The sequence below is a fragment of the Callorhinus ursinus genome, unplaced genomic scaffold (assembly GCF_003265705.2).
Source record: "Callorhinus ursinus isolate GAN/ISIS: 27379988/994484 unplaced genomic scaffold, GSC_fseal_2.0 scaffold96, whole genome shotgun sequence".
Classification (NCBI taxonomy): Eukaryota; Metazoa; Chordata; class Mammalia; order Carnivora; family Otariidae; genus Callorhinus; species Callorhinus ursinus.
The window spans coordinates 1757490-1778776 of NW_027397158.1; the positions used below are offsets into that span (position 1 = coordinate 1757490).

General features: G+C 65.1%; 1 protein-coding gene across 1 annotated transcript in view; it reads right to left on the minus strand.

The window, feature by feature from the left end:
- Positions 1-5482: 5482 nt before the first annotated feature.
- GPC1 (glypican 1) overlaps positions 5483-21287 on the minus strand; it is a 28778-nt gene continuing 12973 nt past the window's right edge. Inside the window, exons 2-9 of the mRNA XM_025888702.2 lie at positions 12543-12701; positions 10522-10913; positions 9600-9765; positions 8754-8884; positions 8548-8667; positions 8320-8453; positions 7809-7984; positions 5483-7444 (exon numbers count right to left, since the gene is read on the minus strand). Coding sequence (XP_025744487.1) covers positions 7212-7444; positions 7809-7984; positions 8320-8453; positions 8548-8667; positions 8754-8884; positions 9600-9765; positions 10522-10913; positions 12543-12701 — 1511 coding nt within the window. The 3' untranslated portion in view covers positions 5483-7211. The remainder of the gene's footprint in view (positions 7445-7808; positions 7985-8319; positions 8454-8547; positions 8668-8753; positions 8885-9599; positions 9766-10521; positions 10914-12542; positions 12702-21287) is intronic.

Here is a 21287-nt window from a genome sequence, read left to right on the forward strand (position 1 = left end):
TCCTGCTGTGGGGAGTGGTTGTGGGAAGAGGGGATGGCCCACAGAACTGGGAATGGGGAGCCAGGAGTGTGGGACCTTCTGCTCCGCTGGACCGTGGAGGGTGTGTGTGTGTGTGTTCGTGTGTGCATGTGTGTTTGCGTGTGTGTGTGTGTGTGTGTATAGAGGGGTAGTGCTGAGCAGGTGGAGGGCTGAGTTTAACGGGGGGCTTACCCAGGCAGCTATTCAGGGGTCGGTTTGCTGACGGTGGTCCGAGACTAGCTCACCCACCTTCTGTCTCCCTGCCACTCCCACCCTTCCTCTGGCTTGGGAGTGTGCCTGGACAGCCACCTTGCTCACCCATCCCCTGACCTCGCTCCCGTCTTCCTGCCCCTCTGGGCTCCACTCGGCCACCCACCTGGGCTCCTGGGGTCCTCGGGCCAGGAAGGAGGTGCCCTGCTCCCTTCCCCAGCGCTAGGATGCCACCACGGGGAGCAGGTGAGGTGGGGCAGGTGGAGGGCAGGACGGCAGACATGCGGGGTGCCGCCGGTTGACCAGATGCGTGGCTTCACAGCGAGCTTGCAAGTGCCCATGGCTCTAGGGGAGCTGGCCTACAGCAGAGCCCGGCTCGGGTGGAGAAACAGCAGGTCAGGAGGGCACTGGGGAGAAAGGGCCAGGCAGTGGGCGGGTGAGGGAGGCTCAGGTTGGGGAGCCAGCCCGCAGGGCACTGGGCAAGCGGCATCTATGGTGGATGCGCTCTGGAGGAGGCGTGTAGAGGGGTTGATGGGTTTCACTTAGATCAGGGGAGCCAACAAGGCCGGGCAAGGATGGTGCTTTTGAGGGGAAGCGCCGTCCTCAGGGCATGAAGGGAGGACCAGGGCTGGTGGCTACGACCCCTCCCCGGGCCCTCCATACCTGGGCTCTTGGGAGAGCAGGCAGCGCCCTGAGGGGTGGCCAGATAAGGTCAAGGGAGCCTTGGGAGGAGATGCCCAGGAAGCTGGGAACAGGCGATTCGGGGTGCTGAGAGGGGAACAGCCTGAGATGAGCTCAGGATGGAGAGGGATGGTCAGTTTGGAATGTTGGTAAGGGACCCACAGGGCCTGGAACCCGTGGTTGTCAGGGTTCCACCCAGAATCCAGCATTCTGTGACCTCTGGAGAGACAGGCCGTGGGGTGGCCAGGTGGGTCCCAGGAAGGACACAGAAAACATAGGGCCAGGAACTGTAGGTTCCTTCCCAGCCACGGAGTGGTACTCTCCCCAGCCCCGTCCTTGGAGCCTGGGGAGTTTCCTCTTTCCTCGGGCCGCGGCTGCAGGCTGACCACGGGCCAGGGTGTCCGGCTTAGTTCTGTTTGTGGTTTGGGTTCTTTAATTTTAAAGAACCCCCCCTCCCCACACTTTAAAAGGTTCGCAGGCCCACAAAACCTGCATCTGACCTGGTTCAACCGTGAATATTTTAAAAAATCCACAAAATAATAAAAGGAGTCCCAGACCTGCCACCACTTGGGTGGGACACCTGTCCACAGATGTCCGCACCGAGCTGCTCTCATCTCACGCTGGGTGTTTAAAGAACTGGAGCGCAGTGCAGCTAGCCCTCCACTCTTACCCCGTTCGATGGTTTCGCTTTTCCTTCCTGTGTTCCTAAAAGGCACGTGGGACTGTTTTCCATTGTGAGATTGTATACTGCACGGTGCTTTGGAAAGTCTCTTTCTGCATTCCCTGAGGACAAGGAAAATTGAGCACTTTTTCATATGTAACTGATGATTATTTATCCTTACAATATTTATTGGAGAGAGCGAGAGCACGAGCGGGGGCAGGGGCAGAGGGAGAGGAAGAGAGAGAATCCCAAGCAGACTCCCCGCTGAGTGCGGAGCCCAACCCGGGGCTTGGTCTCTGTCTCATGACCCTGAGGCCGCGACCTGAGCCGGAGTCAAGAGATGGAATACTTAACCGACTGCGCCACCGAGGCGCCCCCCATCCTATTTATTATCGGGCATTTGGAGTCCCGTGTCTGGGATTCGCTTCTCTGTGGGTGTGTGATCGCTGCCCATGTTTGTGCAGGGACGGCTCTGTCCTCGACAGCAGGAGCCTCTAACGTGTGCCACGGCCTGCGTTTCCGTGTCTGGTTTGTCTCGTGCAGGACAGAATGTGGGTGTGGCCACAGTTGCCCACGGCGTCCTTGGCTCGTGGCTCTGTGTCTCCAGAGTGCTTGCTGTGTCCCCGGGTCTTGTCCCACTGTCTTCTCCAAGCTTGTAAGCGTGGCTTTCCACAGTTTGCTTCTTAGTCCATTCTCGGTATTCTTGTTGATGCCGTGGGGTGGGGGCCTGTTCAGTCCTTGCCGTGTGGCTCGTCGAGGGCCCTGCACTGGTTAGCTTATGTGCTCTTCTCCACCACCTCCCCCCCTGCCCTGGCAGCTCTTCATCTGCTCCCTTCCCCACAGACTTGCCTTTTCCAGAATTTTCTCCACATGGACTCAAACTGGCATGGTCTTCTCTAGCTTGGGGGGGCTATGTTCAGGCTGCCAACCTGTGGAGGAGGTGCGGGGGGGGCTTCCCTTTCTCCGGAAATCCCAACTCACTGGGCCCCCTCCCACACCCGGCCGAAGGCATGGAGCTCCTGCCAACCTGCCTCCTGTGGGGTGCCCACCTCCTCTGGAAGATCCTTGCTTCCTGTGGGGTCCTCACCTCTTCTGGGGGGCCACACCTCCTGTGCGGTGCCCACTGCTGGGGAAGTCCCTGCCTCTTGTGGGGTGCCCACCTCCTCTGGGGGATCCCTGCCTCCTGTGGGGTGCTCACTTCCTGTGGGGGGCCCTGCCTCCTGTGGGGTCCTCACCTCCTCTGGGGATCCCTGCCTCCTGTGCGGTGCCCACTGCTGGGGAAGTCCCCACCTCCTCTGGGGGGCCCTGCCTCCTGTGGGGTGCTCACTTCCTAAGGGGGACCCACCTGTGGGGTCCCCACCTCTTATGAGGGGGTCCCTCTGCCTCCTATGGGGGGCCCCTGCCTCCTCTGGGGAGTCCCCAACTCCTGTGGGGAAGAGCCCACCTCCTGTGGGGGGTCCCTGCCTCCTATTGGGGAGTCCCTGCTTCCTATGGGGTGTCCCCATCTCCTGTGGGGCCCTCACTTCCTACGGAGGTCCTCACATCCTGTGGGGGCCCTTGCTTTTTGTGGGGGGTCTCCACCTCTTGTGTGGTCCCCACCTCTTGGGGGGGCCCTGCCTCCTCTGGTGGGGGTCCCCATGTCCTGTGTGGGGAGGGTCCTCATCTGAGCTCCAGTTGGTGCTTTTCCCAGTCTCCTGTTTTCTTTTAAACAATGGGCTTGTTCTAACCTGAGAGCTTCCGTCTCTCTGATACCACACAACACTCTGTAGACCGACTGCCCCACAACCTGACATTCTCGGGCTCTGGCTTTTTTGGCATGCTGTAATTTTTAATTTGAGTTCCCACCACTGGGGATATGTGACTCCTTCTCCCGAGGGCATCCCACTCTGCCTGGATGGGGGAGTCCTCCTGATACCTGCTGAGGACCAGTGGAACCCCCTGCTCTGGGGAGGCAGTTTCTGGGCAGAGCTCCTGCAGCAAAGCTTTCTTGGCCCCCATGTGGCCTGCAGGCCTACCCCCCCCCCCCCCCCCCCCGGAGCCCACCGATGGCTACTGACTGTGACGTTCCTTGCCTTGTCCAGCGCACCGAGCCATCTGCAGGGGCGGGCTCATTGCTGTGAGCTTCAACAGCAGACATGTCCTGGTGTTTTCTCCTGCTGCTCACTCTTGCTTGGGGCGGCCTGTCGGGTTCCTGCTGCCGGTGCTGTGTAGTTTGAGATTTCCTGAGAGGTTCCTGGCTGGCTCGCTTCTCTGCCTTCCCGGGTCGGGCCCGGAAACGGGCTTCTGCTACAAACGGTGAAGCGTCCTGTTTGCATCTTCAGGCCACGCGAGGGAGGGAGAGAAGCGTTTCCCTTCACTGGGCCCCGTCCATGCCCCGTCACCTGCCCTAGACTCACCCCCAGCTTTGACAGCTCGGACAGGGGACTTGCCACCTATGTTGTTTCCAGCAGGACACAGGCCCCTGGTTCCAATCCTTCCACATTCACTAGGGAATCTGTTCTCTACCCTGAACTAGACCTAGCACTTTGATGATACGTGCGATTTCTGGACAGAGGGCTTGTCTCCAGGTAAAGGACCGCTGGTCCCCTGGAGGGGAAGAGGGTGTGCATTCCCATGCGTGTGTGCACACGACGCCACACCGGCCTGCCCACAGGAGGTGCCGAGGAGCTGGCTGCCCTCTGCCTGCCAGGGGGCCGGTCCACAAGTCTGCGGCTTCCTGGGTATCTCAAGAGGGATGAACTGGGACCAAGAGCCAGGGAGGGCCTCTCCCTGACCAGCACCTGGTCTGCTGTGGGCCGGGTGGCCTCTCCCCACCTGCCCCCAGCCTGTGCTGGAAGCCCACCTCACTTGGAAAATGGAATCAGCTCTGTTCACACAGAACTTCCAAAAGCATCTAGGCAAGAAGGCGAGCCAGAAGCCTGAGACCACAAAGCTGCCAGGCCGGCCAAAGAGCTCCTTTTCCACGTACAACCAGGAATGAGTGTCTGGCGACCCACCTGCTCCATGAACTCCCGAGGCTGTCTCCCAGCCCACCCAGGGAGGGAGGCCTTCCCTCCCTCCTCTTCCTGGGAGGAGCTCGACCACCCCGCCATCCCAGGGCTCCAGGAAGGGTGGGCTCAGTGAGCCCACAGTCGCTGCTCTGCAGGGGAGGCCGTTGCTGGGGCCGGGGGCCCCCAAGGAGCTGCAATCCCCGGAGAAGCTGCATTTTCCTTCCCAGGGCACGCAGCCCAACCCCCCTGTGCTGGGGGAGCGGGGTCCCGGCCGCTGGCTCCTCAGCACTCAGGCCCCCGCGGGGACAGACAGGCTTTATCGAACATTCACCAGGCAGACTAGTGTGGCTGCAATTCCCAAATAAAGTGACCCTGCAGCAGCTCTTGCTTCCGGGCTGGCTGCCAGGCTCTGCTGGGCAGCCGGTCACTGCGCCCTGCACTAGATGCTGCCCACGAGGCCAGGGTGCTGGCGGGGCCGAAGTGCACTGGGGGGTGAGGGTAGGGGCTGGCAGCTTTGTCTCAGGTATCGTGCGGGACTCTGCTCGGCAGGGTAGCCCAGCGGGGGCAGGAGCCTCTGCTCTGGTGAGGTAGCAGGGTTCCTTGGCACGGGGGACAGACTGGACCATCGGGATGTCCAGACAGGCCTGGCCTCAGAACCACGCTCGTCCCCACGCTGTGGCCTCCTGGGCACCTCTGAGGCTACTTGGCAGGAACTGGAAGCTTCCTGGGCCATGAGTTAGGATGTGTGTCCAGAGCAGGGAAGGAGTGGACAGCAGGTGGGGCGTGGAGACACAGACCAGGGGTGCAGTCTGGGCGCAAGACCCTCCCCACCTCCCAGCGCGCGCTACGTCGTGTCCTGCTGTGCACGGCCCAGGGGTGCGCACTTGCCCGAGCTGTGTAGGATGGGGTCGTGGCAGCCGCACAAGCTCTCCAACCTTTTATTCGTACAAGGACTCAAGAGCATTAGGACACCAGCTGACACCGCCTGGCCGGGGCCGCCCCCTCCAGAGACCTACAGTGCGGGCCCCCGTGGGGACGGCCACATGCGGCCAAATGCTGCCATCTGGGCACACAGGCAACCACTGCCCCAGAGCCCCTGAGAGTCCAGCCGGCCCTCACTTACAGGGAAGGAGGCCCTGGGCCCAGCTCCCCAGTCTGGCACAAGCAGGGTTACTACAGGGTGGGGATGCCCATGGGACTGTGCTGCCTGGTGGGACACAGGCTGGGGGCCCTGACCAGCGTGACAGGTGAGGCAAAGCAGTGCTAAGTGGCCTTGTCGGGCCCTGGTGCTGGTTAGGACTGCTGTCCCTGGCCACAGTGGCTCAGCATCCCATGGACCCTCGAGGGTCCCCTTGCCTGAGCCCCTCTCTGGCAGGGTCCAGCCCCCTCTCCAGGGCCCACAGCAGCTAGGGCCCAGGAAGGAGGGAGGGAGGGTCCCAGGCCCCGGGGAAGGGCCTGGACAGCCTGAGTGAGCAGGGGTGCCCCCAGGTCCGGGAAACGCCAGCCCTTCCAAGCTCTGGGAGGAGGAGCCAAAAAGCAGCTCTGGATGAAGAGATGGAAAGCATCTATGAATGTATGTACGTTTGGAAAAGCCCTTAACTGTCAAAGCCCCCCAGGCCCCCAGGAGCTGGCGGGGTCAGGAGGGACTCAGGTGGCCCTCTGGCTTTCAGGGCCAGGCCTCCTGGCCGAGCTGAGGTTTCACCAGCCACCCACATCCTGTGGCCAGGTGTGGCCTCCAGCCCCACGTGCGTCACCCCGAGTGGGGGGCCCTGGACCTGGTGGGGATGAGAGGCAGGAGCATGCGCAGGCAGCACCTCCGCACAGCCGCAGGGCCCTGTGCAGGCGCGGGGCCCACGTTCGAAGGGGGTGCCCACATCTGTGGGGGGCCCAGCCGACTCTCCTTGGACTGCCAGGATCGACACCCCAGCCCCACACGAAGGTCAGCCAAGAGCAGTGCCCAGAGGTGGTAGGGCTGTGCCCACGGCGGCCCACCTGTGCACCCCGGACCCTTGCAGCTGGTCCTTGGAGAGAATGAGGTCCAGACAGACGGGTCAGCAAGGGTGCCTTCCCAGTTAGAACTCACCCTGATGCTGAGGGCCGCTGGGGGGGCCACGGCATCATGGGGGCCTGGCTGAGTCTGAAGGGTTCATGCATAATCTCAATAGGCCCTGCTAGACCCTGGATGGCAGAAACCCCAATGCCCTCCTGGGGATCCTTAGGCGCCCAGGGGTGGGCCTTGGTTTCTGACACCTGGAGCCCAAAAGTTCTCCGTGTGAGGAGGCGGGAGAGGAAAGCACAGACTCGCGCTCTCCAGTGGGACACTGCTCAGGGAGCTGGGGGGAGAGGCGCAGGCGGGCAGGCGGGAGGTGGCCACCGGCATCCCCCAGGTCCCTGAAATACATGGCTTTTAGGGACATTGTTCCTGGCTGACCTGAGGGCCTCATACAAAATTAAAAGCCAGGGTAGCCGGCGGAGTGAGGCCAGGAGGGCCCGCATCCCTTGCCCTACCCCAGTGCAGTCACAGCGCCGGGGTCCCTCACCGTCCCTCCCTGTGCTGCCCTGGGGCCTCTAGGCCGAGGAGAATTAAATATCATCTGTTTTGCGTTTCAGCAAAGTCAGTTCCTGGCCTTGGCCCCTGGGGCCTGGGGCAGTTACCGCCACGTGGGCCTGGGGGCTGAGAGGACCAGGGGGAGGAGAAGTAGCAGCAGGGACGCGCGGGGCTGGGGACAGCTCGCCGCCGAGGTCTTCTGGCCCTCCCGCTCCGACAGGCCGGGGAGGGCGTGGGTCAGGGTCGTCCGTGAGCTGGGGTTCTTCTTGCTGACCCTCCGGTCACAGAGGTCGTCTGGACAGCTGTCACCACTGCCCGAGCCACTGCTGTCATCACCTGGGGGGAGGACAGGAGGCTCCAGCAGGCCCGCCTGGCTGGGGACCCCGAGCACTGCAGACTCTGAGCCACCCCTCCCCCCGCCCCCGGCTATGGGGGCCTCCCGCGCTGGGCAAGGCCAGCTCCGCCCGAGCATAGCTCCCAACCCGCCCGGGCCTGCCAAGGCTTGATGGACATCCTGGCCAGGCTCGGCCGTGCTTGGGGACGCAGGGATGTGTGTGTGTGTGTGTGTGTGGGGGGGGGGGTGCTTGGTGTCCATGCCCGGGCAGCAGCAGCGGCCAGAGCCACCGTGTGGGCCCAGGGGCTGGGAGGGCCCTTCCCCTGCACCACCCCCTGGCTCCCGTCCCTGGGGCCCCGCCCGCACTGGCGTCCTGGAAGTCCACATCATTGCCGCTGTAGGCGCCGCGGAGCCGGTTGGTCATGACCTTCAGCTGCATGATCTGTTGGCGGACGGTCATGTCAGGCTTGGTGATGTCCACCTCCACCTCGGGGTTGTTGATCTGATTGGCCAGGCCATCGCCCATCACCTCCGGGAGGTACCTGAGGGCCGAGGACAGGCCCTGGGTCATTGCCTGCCCCCTACCAAGGGGCACTTCCCTGGCATGCCCTCCCATCCCCTCTCCTCCTGTCCAGGTGCTGGCAAGCCTGAGACCCCCCGTGGCCTGTTGGGGTGTGGATGTGCATCATATCCAGAAGTGAGGTGTGGATGCACCGAGCAGGGTGCATGCCGCAGGAGCTGGCCCAGACCCCTGTCCGGGCTTCCCTCGTCCTCCTGTGGGCCTGGCGTCGGGCACGGCCCTGTGCACATAGCACTTGGAGACACAGGCCAGACAAGGGACCCGGGTGAGGCCTGAAGTCAGCCGGGCAGCACCCACCTGCCTTTGGCCATGCCGTTCCAGCAGCGGTCATCACTGGCGCTGCTCATGGCCACCTTCTCGCTGCACAGCATGCTGGGAAGGCTGATCCAGAAGTCCTGGGCATCTCGGAGCTGCACCTTGGCCTCCAAGACCTGCGAGGCAGCAGTCAGGTCATGGGGTGCCCTGCTCGGCCTGCCCTCCCCTCCCCCGCCCACCTAGGGCCCCGGCAGGCTGAGGGCCGCTCACCAGCTTCTCCAGTGTGCCCGTGGGAGACTTCTCCTGTAACACCAACTTGCCCTGGTGCCGCTTCTCTTCCGGCCCGGAGCCCTGGGGATTCACTTTGGGGTTCCCACAGCCCTGGATGACCTGGGGGAAGACCACAGGGGTCCTAGAGGGGCACGAGGCCATCTCTGGGATGCCCCTCCATGCCTGCTGCACCTGCTTGCCCGCACCTTGGCTGTGAGTACGTCCTTGTTGTCCTGGAGGGCGTTGATGGCTTCTGCCAGCCACAAATGCACGTTGCCAATGACGCTTTCAGCTCCCGAAGGGCCCCAGAACTTGTCGGTGATGAGCACCATGGAGTCTGGCACAAGGGCGAACACACGCACACAGGGTGTTTTGTAAGTATGCACACTAGCCACCTTATGTCAACATGCTAGCTCACGCACGCACATGCATGCCGGCCCACCAGGTGTCCGTTCGTGAACATGTTAGCTCTCGTGTGCTGGCATGAACTGAACTGGCCTACCACACGCATATGCCAGTTGACACATGTTGGTTCAGATCATGTCATAACACACACGTGAGCACACGTCAGCATGTATGTGTGTTGGCCCGCTGTGTCAACGCACGTTAGGACTTACAGATGTTGGCATCCGGGCCTGCCGATGCACCTCACATCAGCAATGTCCACTCACACGTGCGGATGTGCATGCGTGTCGGTCCACCATGCGCAGCACACGTACATGCTGGCCGGCCCGCCGCAAGTCAGCAGCGCATGTGCGCTGGTTCACATACATGTCAGTTCATGCACATGGCGGCCCACCCTAGGTCACAGGCGGGTTGGATGTATGTGCTTGCTCATGGCAGGGGGGAGGACAAGGAGCCATGACCCCAGAGGGCTGTGTACCAGGCAGTAGTCTGAGTCACACACTGCTCAGAATGGCCTGTCCCTTGACCCGGGGACCCTCCCCCTCCCCCTCCCAGGGCCACGGCCAGGTGCTCCAGAGGACAGGCCTGGCTTTGTCCCCGCTCCTGCAGGGCCTGGGCTGCTCTGGCACGTGGCAGTGCCTGCTCACCCAGAAGGTTCCTCCACTCGGCGTCGAGGTCGGCCTGGTTGGCCAGGCAACCCTTGAGCACGTTGCGGCAGTAGTCAGGGCAGGGCCGGGCGCCAGGGACCCCCAGGCAGTGTGCGCAGTACGCCAGCTTCATGACGGCCCTCGTGCACTCCGGGCCCAGGGGCACCTGGGGAGGCAAGGCAGCTGGGTGTGCCCAGTCCCCCAAGGAGGCCCAGGGTGGAGGGCTCTGGACAGCAGTCAGGAGGCCGCAGATCTGCCTCAATGGTAGTGGGCCCTCCACCTGGCCCTAGTCCTTCTTGGGGACCCTGTCTCATCTCAGATGGTCAAACAGACTCCCAGTGGTGGGGCCGCTCATGCTCCTCACTGCTGCCGTCCCAGCACGCGACTCCCTGGAACAGTGCTGTTACTGAGCCTCACGGGGAAGCGTGAGTGTGCCTGCCCTCCATGCAGATGACGGGATCGGGGCTTGGCTGGGAGGAGGACTTACTAAGGACCCCAGCTAGAGAGGGAGGTGGCTCACGCCCGGGGCTGTGTGGGTCTGACTCGGGCTGCCCCTTGGGGGAGGTACCCTGCTGGCCCTGAAGGCCTCAGGCCCCAGCCTGCTCTGGCCTCTGAGCGATGTTACCCCCTTGGCTCCCGTCCACCTGACCCCTGCAGTTGGCTCAGCATCCAGCCCCACGCCCTTCTGCCTTCCCGTCCTGCTTGGGACCCAGCCCGACGGAGGATGGGACTGGACAGCTGCCCACACCAGCGCTGTCCTGGGACATGCTGTCTGCACGCGGAGGCGGGGAGTGGGGGGGTGGGCAGCAGCCCGGGGTCAGGGAGATGGCCCGAAGGCCCTAGGGCCCAGGGGCCTGGGCGGGGAGACGGGGGTCGGGTAGGAGGGGCGGCGGCTCCGGAGAGCCCGGGCCACCCTGCGCACCTGGGCCACCTTCCGGACCACGTCACCAGCCACGCCCAGGCCTTGCACGAAGGCGCGCGCTGCCACGAAGGCGCGGGTGGCGCGCAGGCGCAGCTCGCGCGGGGCCTCCCCGAAGGGCCGCAGCGCGTCGGCCTGCTTGCCCAGGCAGTCCAGGTAGTCGTCCGGGAGCAGCAGCTGCGGGTGCAGCTGCCGGAAGAGGCGCTCCAGCAGACGGGCCCAGAACTCGGCCAGCGTCTCCTCCAGGTGCAGGTTGGCGCCGCGGTAGTAGAGGCGCAGCTCCGTGTACAGGTCCCGGAAGGCCTTGGCGCTCTGCGTGTACAGCTCGCCGAAGGCGCTGGGGAAGGCGTCCTGCAGCGCCCGCTCCGACTCGTTCAGCAGGTGCTGGAAGTGATCTGGGCCCCGGGGAGGGGGGGCGGGCGGGGCGTGAGGCCTCCTGGGACCTCCCGTCCTCCTGCCCATCCCCCATGCTGTGGCAGCCAGAGCAGGACTGGGGGGGGGTCTCTGCCCGGGACCCCTGATGCTCTGGGAGAATCAGAGCCCAGGCTGCAGAGGCTGGAAGGGCCCTGGGTGCCCCCTGGACTCTCAAGACCTCACCCCCACCCCCCCATGGCCTGGGGTGCAAAAGCCTGGGTGGGGGTCCCCTCCTGGGTCTCAGGGCCTCCAGCTGGGACTCCAGTTGACATTTCTGGGCTGGGGACAGACGCAGGGTGTTTCAGTGACCTACTGGGATCACCTGTAAGGTGGGCAGGAGGATCCTCTGAGCCAGGGAGTGGGATCCACCTCCTTCCTGCCCGTTCCTCCCTGCACTGCCCCCCCAACCCCCCGTGTGTCTGGCCCCCCTTCTCCGTTTTTCTCTTAGATGCCCTCCCTCGGCTTCCAGAAGCCTCAGCTCTTATCATACTCCCTGGAAGCTGGCCGGCCTGAGGGCCCGGGGAAGATCTCCTGTAGCCTTTGGGATGTGCCCAGGGACCCAGACAGGCCTGCTGAAGCCCTCCAGGGGGGCAAGGCATGAGCATGTGCAGCAGACCTCTGTGGTTTTGGGGACATGCCCCTGCACCCTATGTGCCCAGAACGGGGCCCCCAGACAGCACCCACCCTCCTCTGGCAGGGAGATTGCACAGTCTGTGACCACACAGACCTCCACTCAGACTCATCCCCAAGAGCTATGGCCACCCTCCCTGCACAGGCCCTGGGGCCCTAGGCAGCCAGGGGTTTCCAGGCTCCTCTACATCTACCCTCCCACCCCAGGCCTTGGGCTGTTGGGCTGGCTGGGGCAGGAGATCCTGGTCAGGCTGTGGGGTGGTGTGCACAAGTCCAGGGGCTGAGATCATGGGCCTCACATCCTCTCAGAGCTGCCTGGTGGCTGCAGACGCACACTCCCTCTTCTCTCTGCTCAGGCTCCGCCAGGGCACCTTCCCCCTCCAGTTAGACTTCAGGTCACTTCCTGGGGGCCCCACCCCAGCACCCACACCATTCCCCTGAGGTGACTACTGTGGGCAGCAGCATGCTGGCCAGCTCTGTGCTGTCCAGGGCACTCGCTCTCTGCCCAGACCTGGTGTGAGACCTGGCAAGAGTCAGGGAATGAGAGGCCCGACCAGCAGCTGCCCTGGAGATAGGAAGGCCACACCCGGGACACCCTGCTCCCCCAGCAGGGCAGCCCCAGCCTCAGTCCCCTGCCCCGATCTTGGCCAGCATGCTCACTTGCTGGCTCCACACCACTGTGGCCAGGGCAAGGCCTGTCCCTGTCTGCCGGTGACAAGGAGGCACCTCTAGAGCAAGAGGGTGCCCTCTGAGGGGTTGACAGAGGGGATGGGCCCGATCTCCCCAAACGTGCACGGGTATTGCTACGCACACCCCAGGGTGGACTAGGGTGCCTGCAGACAGCTCCTGGGCTCACGGCCCCTTGGCTTGGGCCCTGCATGCGGGCAGCCTTCTGCTCCCGCCTCGCCAGGAGAGGTGCCCTCGTGCCCAGCTCCCCCAGCGTGAGTGTCCTGTGGTCCCAAGCCCGGGGGCCTGCTCACCATCAAAGCTCTGCAGCTGGGTGGCGAGTGTGGTCTGCAGGGCGCGGCCGCTGTCCAGGAGGGCGGTCTCCAGCTCGGCCCGGCTGCGGTTGGCCAGCTTCTCCTCCATCTCGCTGGTACAGCACGTGTAGCCCTGGGGGCAGATCCGCAGGTGCTCTCCTGTGGGGAGGGGCTGCTGTGAGAGAGAGGAGGTGCCCCGGAGGCTGGGAGGGGGGCCCTGGGCAGACCCTGGGAGGGGGCACAGCGCCGGCGGGGGCCTGAGTAGGTCGTGCAGTCCCCAGTGCAGGACACAGGAGTAGGGCTGCCTCTGCAGGGGCAAACCGGGCGGGTGGGCATCAAGCAGGGGTGCAGAAGGCTGAGCCCCAGGGCAGGGATGTCCAATGTCATCCCCACCTAGCTCCTCCTGGCCCCTCAGCGCCCCCTGCTGCCACCATGCAGGTGAGGAGGGCCATCCCAGGGGTCCTGGCGCAGCCCAGAACTGCCCAGCACAGAACTGCCTCGGGCCCTGTGTCTGTGCGGGGGGGGGGGGGGCTGCCAGACCCCCGGTTCACCGGGGCAAGCTTCCAGGCCTGCAGGGTGCCCCCTGCCTGGGCCCAGGCTGAGGATGGGGAGGGAGGAAGGGATCCCCCAGCCCCAGAGGGCAGGGCAGGATAATCAGAGCCTCCCCCCCACCCACACCAGGCCAGAGGTGCAAGCTCCTATGAGGACCGCAGGCCTGGGTGGGGCTACTGACCAGGGGGTGCCTGGTGAGGAGTGGTCCTGCATGCGGGGGGCCTGGACACACCTGTGCCCCCGTCAGGGATGCGCCCCTTCCTCTGCACCTGAAAGCCCCCCTCACCCCTCATGTTCCCCAGCAACGCACCACCCGTGCTTCCGTCCTGGGGCCAGGGACAGGTGCTCAGTCAACACAGCCCTGCAGACACACCGCTGAGCCATGCAGGGAGGGGTGCGGGCCAGAGAGCAGGCGCCTTTAAAAATGGGCCCGTGCCAGTGTTACAACAACTGTGGTTCTGAGGCGGGTGCTGTGACCCCATTTTGCAGACCAGGAAACTGAGGATTGCAGAGACTCGGCTTCCTGTCCAGTCCACGCTACGCCGTGAGGAGCCAAGCAGCTCAGTCAGGCTGCCTGCTTGCAGGCCCCCCGCACCCAGTGCGCCACCTCATGGCCCTCCACACCCCACCCCACCTACAGGCTGTATTTCCTGCCTCTAAGCTGTGGAGAAGGCTGGGCCCCGGGGGAGGCAGGGGTCTAACCCGGACGGGGGCTGTGGGGAAGGGTCACCTGTGCACTGTTGCGGAGTAGGGTGGAGCAGCCTGGGCAGAGCTCCGGGGGTCCCGAGGCTGTTCTGAGGGCTGGGAGGGTCAGCAGCCCCAGCAGAAGGCCTGGAGGACACAGGCAGCCTCCAGTGAAGCTTGCAGCGGTGGGCGGTGGGGTGGCGACAAAGACATAATTATCCTGAGGCTGAATTAGCCCTAAAGAGCCTGTCGGGCACCACCGGGTCGGACCCGGCTGGAGCATCTCTATCTCCCGCGCTGATGCGCACGACCCCGGGCCAGGTGAGAAGCGGACAGAACAGAGAAGCTGTGTGTGGGCGCTGTGCCGTCCGCGTGACAGCGAACTGCTGCGCGGCCCACGGGCCACTGCACGCTGGGGTGGGCCTGGAAGAAGGCTGTCAGAAGTGCCTGGAGGAGCCCACTCAGACACGGCGGGTGAGGGGAGGTTTGGGGGGCGCAGCTGGGGGGGGGGGAGCCAGCCCCTTCTTCTTCCCCTTCCCACGTGGGCCCTGAGCAGTCCCACTCCCCAGGCCCTGGGTGCCCTCAGCTCTCAGACACCTGCGCCCTGCAGGGCTGCTTGTCTGGGGGGACCACCACCCCTTCCGCCAGGGCCTGGAAGTGATGCCAGCATGTCCGTCTGAGGGGGGCTGTGGCCCCCACCTTGGGAAAGGGCCAATCTTGGGGTAGACAGATTGGCGCTCAAGACCACCTGGGCCCATCTCTGGGAGGGCATCAGCTCTGTGGGGCTGTGACAGTTGGGGATCTGAGACCTGACCCCCTGGGTGAATCAGGACTTTCAGGGCCTTGTGGGAGCCAGCTGGGGTCAAGGGTCGGAGCCTGGCTCCCCAGGGCCTGATAGGAGGCACCTGCCAACACTCCTGTGCCCTTTCTCACGAGCGGTGGGGTGGGCAGGGGTCTCCAGGCAGGGACTGGGCCCAAGAACACCTACCATCCCTCTCTCTCAGGGCCTTTACTGACTCTGACGTGTGGCCCAGGACCCTTGCCAGCAGGAGGCAGGACACTGGGCAGGATGAGGGTCCCCTCCATGGGGTCCCTGTGCACCCAACTGGGAGAAAGCTGAGCTCCCCGCCCCAACAGGGGCCGGGAGAGCATCCTCTGCATGCCAGGCTCCCCATGGTGCCAGGGGGTGGGGACATGAACTGGGGACGTGCCCTGGGACAGGGGGCAGGTGCCAGCCTGGGGCTTCTGGGGGACACCCGGGGCTCTGCTGTGCTGGGCACTTGGGCCAGGCTGGCTGGGTGGGCAGCAGGTGGGCACACACAGGTCTTCAGGTGGGCATGGGCTGCCAAAGCGAGAGCTCTTGTAGGCCACAGGGATGGACAGCGCCGGTGACTGGCTGCCCTCCCTCCTGAACCCTCCGGTCCCTTGGAGCAACAGACCCCTCCCCGAACCTGCCAGTTCATGCGGACAGCAGAGAGCCCGGGCGGCGGGGGAGAAACTCGGGGAGACACAGGGAGCCCCCCTCCCCCCGCCGTGGGCAGGCTCTGAGTGAGCCCCTGGGCACTGTCAGCACGGCCACCACTCCCACCCCAGCGGCCTCCCCGGAGCCTCGCCAGCCCTGCCTGGCCACCTCGTCCAGCCGCCCGGTGGCCTGCGCTGTTCCGGCCGCCCCAGCACAGCCCCCGTCCCTCCCTCCCTCCTCGGACACACGGGAGTGAAGACACGGAGCCAGAGCCTGGGCGCCGGCCTGAGGCCCCGGGCGGGCTGGGCTGAGGCGGCCCCCAAGCCGGCTGCAGGGCAGATGCAGTGCGCGGCGGGTGTGAGAGCGAAAGTCAGGACACAGCAGCTTCATGCTTCCTTCCTGCCCACCCTGGCCCAGCTCGGCCTGCGTCTGCACATCAGCCAGCTGGAGGGGGTTTGGCAGGGCACTCCCTGCACCCCCTGCAATGCAAGCCTGCGCCTCCTGGTCTGGTCAGAGCCAACTCGTGCCCGGGTGGGGGGCTGCCAGGAGTGAAAGTGAGCTCCCTGCCCCTGGCAGTGTGCAAATCAGACTGAAGGATTTCTGTACATTGTCATTCCAGACCCCCAAACGCCCACCTCTCCTCTCAGCTCAATACCCGCAGAGGAACGGAGACTTGCCCGGGGGTGGGGGTACTGCTCCCCCTCCCCGCCCTGGGAGGCATCGGCGGGTCCCCTCTTCCCACTGACCCCTCCCCCAGCTGGCCAGCGACCATCCCTCCTTTCTCCCTTGGTTACTCTGCTTTTTGCAAAAGCTGGCCACATCCAGAACTCTCCCTTCCCTTAGCCTGTGGGGACACTTCCTCCCACGGGTGATCCTAGGCTTTTTGGGGAGAGAAAGGGGAGGATAGCTCATTCCTCACCCCAGTCCCTGTGGCATGGCTCCTCCAGGCCCCGCCCCCAAGTTCCCAGATGCCCTCTGATCCTGCTCCTCAGGTTAAAGTCCCTGTACCCACTTCCCTAACCCCATCAGCAAGCAACTGCTTCTCCTCCTGGGCGGCAGACTGCATGTCCATCTTCTGCCCTCCAGATTCAGACCTCCTGGGGTCACCCCAGATCCCCGGCTCCTCTTCACGAAGCCCCTATCAGTCTGTGGCTCAAACATCTTTAAGGCTCACGCACTCCTGCCACCTGCTGAGCCGCTGCTCCCAGCTGTCCTGTCTTGGCAGCCTCCCAAGAGCGTCCCTGCCCAGCAGCCAACCTCGCCGGCACTGTCACCCCAATGCTTTAGCCCAAGACGCCCACCCCAACAGTGGTCACCATTTCCAATGCTGGACACAGACCTCATGTGTCCAGGCCCAGCCTGGCAGCCACCTGTGACTGGTGGCGCTAGAGCCCTCCCAAGGAGACTGCAGAGGATAGATGGCGCCATGCCAAGCCCATCTCTCCAGAAGCTTCTACTGCTCACACAAGAGGATGCAGACTGTCTGCTCAACCTGTCTTTAAAGCCACATCCCAGAGGCTCTGCACCGACTGACCCAGCCACCCTTAGGACACTCTAATTCACTGCAGACCGCCTGCACGGGGCTGAAACACACTTGTGTGGACAGCTCCAGGCACCAAAACACGCCGAGTGAGAGGCCCGGGTCTGGAGGAACAGGAAGGGGGGCTGCTTCCCCGCCACCCCCCTTTACTCAGTTCTGGACCCTCCACCGGGCCTTGCTGGCAGGCTGGGGGTGGGCAGGTATAGAAAGCTTTCCCCCAAGCAATGTTCTCTGGACAACTGCCCCCTGCCCACTCCTGCTCCTGGACCCCATCCAGCTCCAGTGGACACAGGATCCCCCTGGCATTGTCCACCAGTCTGCTGGGGGTGGGAGGCACTGAGCAAACAGAGGCAGGTTCCCTGGGTACTGGCCGCACGGGAGCTCCAGACCTTCTTCCCTTAGCCCTCTGTCCGGAAGCGTTTGCCCCTGACTGGTCCCTGTCAGAGGGTCACACTTGATCATCCAGAAGGGTGGCCTCGGACCCACCTTGCAGAGGACATTTCAACCACCATCTCCTACCCTCCCTTATTAACACATCAACAGCACCCATAACCCCTCCTACCACCAACCCAACCTGCCTCCCTACCCCGGACCACCCAAAGCCCCCCCCCCCACCATTTCAGGCAAATGACAGCGTCACCAAGGAGCCCTCTGCCACTGCCCGGCAGAGTCTCCACGAGCACTGGGACCCAAAGCCGAGGGGCATCGCTGCGGACACCTCCTCCCTCGGTGGGCAGGAGGGGCAGGTCGCAGGCGGCGGAACAAAGGCTGGGCGCCCGGTGCCCTGGCCAGCCGCTGCAGGCCAGAGGGCCAGGACGGAGCACCGCACACCGTGGGGCGGGAGCGGGAGCGACAGCGCGGTCTGGAGATGTGGTGGTGCTCCTGGCGCAGCAGGGACCGGGCGCTGGTGCAGTGGGCGCGGCGGGCACCCAGGGGGTGCGGGGGCTGCGGCAGGCAGGCTGGCGGGGAGACGGAGAGCAGGGGGGCCACGCGGTGGGGGGGGGGGCGGCCGCAGGGGGGGGGGGGGGAGGGTGGGGGAGGAGGGAGACGGGCTTGCTGGAGGAAGGGGGCTGCGGCAGGCGCTGGGAAGCACAGGAAGGGATGGGGGTGGGGAGGGGTGTTAGGATGCTGCAGGGATGAGAGGGACCTGGGGAAGGGGGGGTGGGGGGTGCTGGGCTGCGGCGGGGATGGGGTGGGCATGAGGACTGGGCGATGGGGCTCCTGGTGGGAAGGGGTGGAGAAGCAGATGGGGACGTGGACGGGGGCCACGATGGGCTTGTGGCGGGGATGAGGGTGGGAGCGGGATGGACAGAAGATGGGGCCGAGGCAGGGGTGATGGCGGACAGGGGTGGGAATGAGGATGCTGAGGCGGAGGGAGTGAAGGTGGGGGTGGCAAGCCTGGGGATGGGGATGGGGGGGGGGCGGCCGGGGAGATGGAGATGGCTTGGGGCAGACGGCTGGCTGGAGCCCAGGCGGGGTCACCCAGCCTGGATCCCAGCCCCGCAGACGCCACCCGCGCTGTGGCCCGAGAGCCCTGCGCGGCGGTGGCGGCGGCTCCAGCGGCGGCGTCCCAGGCTGCGGTGGCGGTGACGCTCCGGGCGGCGCGCGACTCCGGGCGCGGGCGCGTGGGGGGCCTGGGGACCCGGCCGGGGGAAGGCGGAGGAGCAGGACCGGGCCGGAGGGCTCGGAGGCGGCGCGGGCGGACGGGAGCCGGGGAGGAGCTGCGGCCACCGCTGCCCCGGCAGCCCCGCCACCGCACTGGCGCGCACGGCGAGGGCGGCGGCTCCCGGCGCGGGGACGCGCCTCCTCCCGCAGCCCCCGCCCCGCCGCGCTCGGCACCGCCCCGTCTCCCAGGAACCCGCGAGCCGCCTGCCCGCGCCCCCTGCGGCCCGCGCCGCCCCCGCCGTCCGGGTGCCGCTCCCCATATCTGGGGCGGGAGGATGGGCCTGGCCCCTGCAGCCCAGTCGGCGCAGGCCTGGGGCTCGCTGCCCGGGAGTCAGGGCCTATCCCAGGATGCCGACGGGGGTCTGGAGGGCGGGGCGGGGGGGGGGCGGAGGGTGTCAGGTTTCTCCCCGGGGTGGAGAATGGCAGCTGACCACCTGGGAGCCCCCTCCTCTGCTGACGACGACCAGATTCCACCCCCTCCCCCCGGCCTGGGTACTCAAAGCCACCATCAGTTACCCCACATCCCCTACTAAGCCCTCTCCAGCCCCCCAGTCTCTCACCTCAGTGACCCGGGCCTCCGTCCCCACTGCTGATCTCCTTCCCCTGGGAAACAGCAAACCCGGCCTGGGCCCAGTCCACGGGCCCAGCAGCTACCTCCTCCCTGGGCATGAGCCCACTCTTGGGCCTCTCCCTTCCTCCTAGGACACCGGGACAGCTCTCACAGATATCCTCTACTCCCTGGGGCCCTGGCCCTGGTCTCGCCTTCCCCTGGCTGCCACCCCCCTGCAGAACACCACCCTCCCACCCACTCAGTAGCACGTCTGTACCCTTTCTCAGCCAGCTGGCAGGCAGGGACACTTGCCTGGCAGGCAGCTCTTGATCCGAGTCCCCTCTCCAAGGCCTCAGCACCTCAGACCCCAGAAACAGCGGGATTCACAGGTGACTCACAAGGCTGCTCTGTGCTGCCTACTTCCTGCTTGGGGACCTCCCAGGCAGGCCACCCTGCCAGTGGGCACCAGGCTTGGGGGTGCCTTGGTGAGGCCGGGGGCCTCATCCATGCGGTCACAGCTCTGGCCGAGGGGCCGGGCCACCTCCAACTAGCCTCCCCAGGATTGCTTCAAGGTTCCCAGCTCATGCCATGGCCTCAGAACAAATCAGGAGGAAGGGGACCCCGGGTCTGTGCCACCTGTGACCCCAGGTCTTGGCTGCAGGGCAGGGAGTGCTCCCTTGGGGCCCAGGGCTGAGTGCTCCCCCGAACCTCACCCCTCAGGCCGAAGTTAGCCCTGCTTTCTCATCCTTGGCCCAAGCTGGGCTGCAGAGAGCACTCCTGCCGGCACACGCCAGTCCCTGCTGGGGGCTGGGCAGTGGTGGGGCTCTGCCTACCCTCCCCTGGGGCCTGGGGCAGCTGAGGGTGCCCTGTGACAGGTCCACAGGGAACAGCCTGGAGCAGCAGGAGGAGACACGGCAGCTCAGAGATCCTCTCAGCTGTGTTCTCCGCAAAGACACCGCGCAGGCCCACCCACCCACCCCCTGAATGCCCAATAGGCGGAGGTGGTACGGACTCTCGGCTGGGCCAGAACCCCGAGCAGACCCTCCAACTGACGGAGCCCGTGGGGGCACACTGTGACCTGGGCCCGCTCTCAGCTCAGGCCCCATAAATACGACCAGCAAGGCGCAGAGGGCTTGGCTGACCCCCTCTCACCCAGCCACTTCCCACGAAGCCTGGGAGCCATGTCCAGAGTCACGGCCAACCTTGGCCTGGCATCCCAGCCCGTCGCCCCGATCCAGCTTGTGACCTGCCACGTCCACTAACTCTGGATCTCAGTGCCCTTCCCCCTTGCTCAGCCCTCTTTCCATGCCCACTCAGCTTTCCCTCCAGGAAGACTTCCCCGGTCCCTCGGGGCCACAGCACCACCCTGGGGCCTTCCCCAAGTCCCAGTTGGCCACCCTCCGTGGCAGCAGGAGCACCACTCTGCCTGCTGGCGGGTGCCTCCACTCCCCTTCTCTTGCCTCCCTGCCCAGCACCCAGGCCAGACCTGGGCCAATAAACAACTACATACGAAGAAACCGTACAGAGAGACTCTTTGTCCAGGGCTGGCATTCAAGGCTTAACCCCATCCCGGCCCCAGAGCGGGAGTCTCAGACCTCCCTGACCTGACCTCTCCCCAGGGGCAGCAGGACAGCCATTGGCGTGCTGGTGCCTGGAGGGGGCTCTCGGGGTGTGTTTGCTCCCCACAAGGCCTCCCTTGTTCTGACGGAGACCCGGCCACCTCGGCGGGAGATGGAGGACTTGCGGCGCGTGCTGTGCAGGGTGTTACGACCAGGCCCCTCTTTCTCATTCTACCGTGGATGGGGCGATGCAGGAGCTGAAGTGCCCAAGGTCACTCAGCGTGGTGTGGCCGCCGAACAACGCTGGCCTCCCCCACTCCTCCCACCGCAAGACCTCCCCTGATTCCAGTCCCGGCGGGGGGGGGGGGGGGGCTCCAGGGCAGGAGGGCGGAGGCGGAGGCGGAGGCAGGCACGCTCCGCTGCGTGAGGAGCTGCACACGGCCAGCCCGCCTCCTGGGGCCCGCGATCTCCTCCCCTGGCTGACTTGGTGGCTGCACCTCCGCCCGCCCCTGCCCTTGCCACCCCAGTGAGGGGGCTGGAGATGGAGAACAGAATGCAGGTGAACGGCAATATAAGATAAACTGCGTTATTTCTTAGTATAAAAAAATCTGGCCCCAAAGCATTGACAGCAGGGACTGGAACGGAATTTTACACACCCCTGTTCAGGGCTGCACTACTCCTAACAGGCAAAAGGTGGAAACAACCTGAGTGTCCATGGAGAGAGGAATGGAGA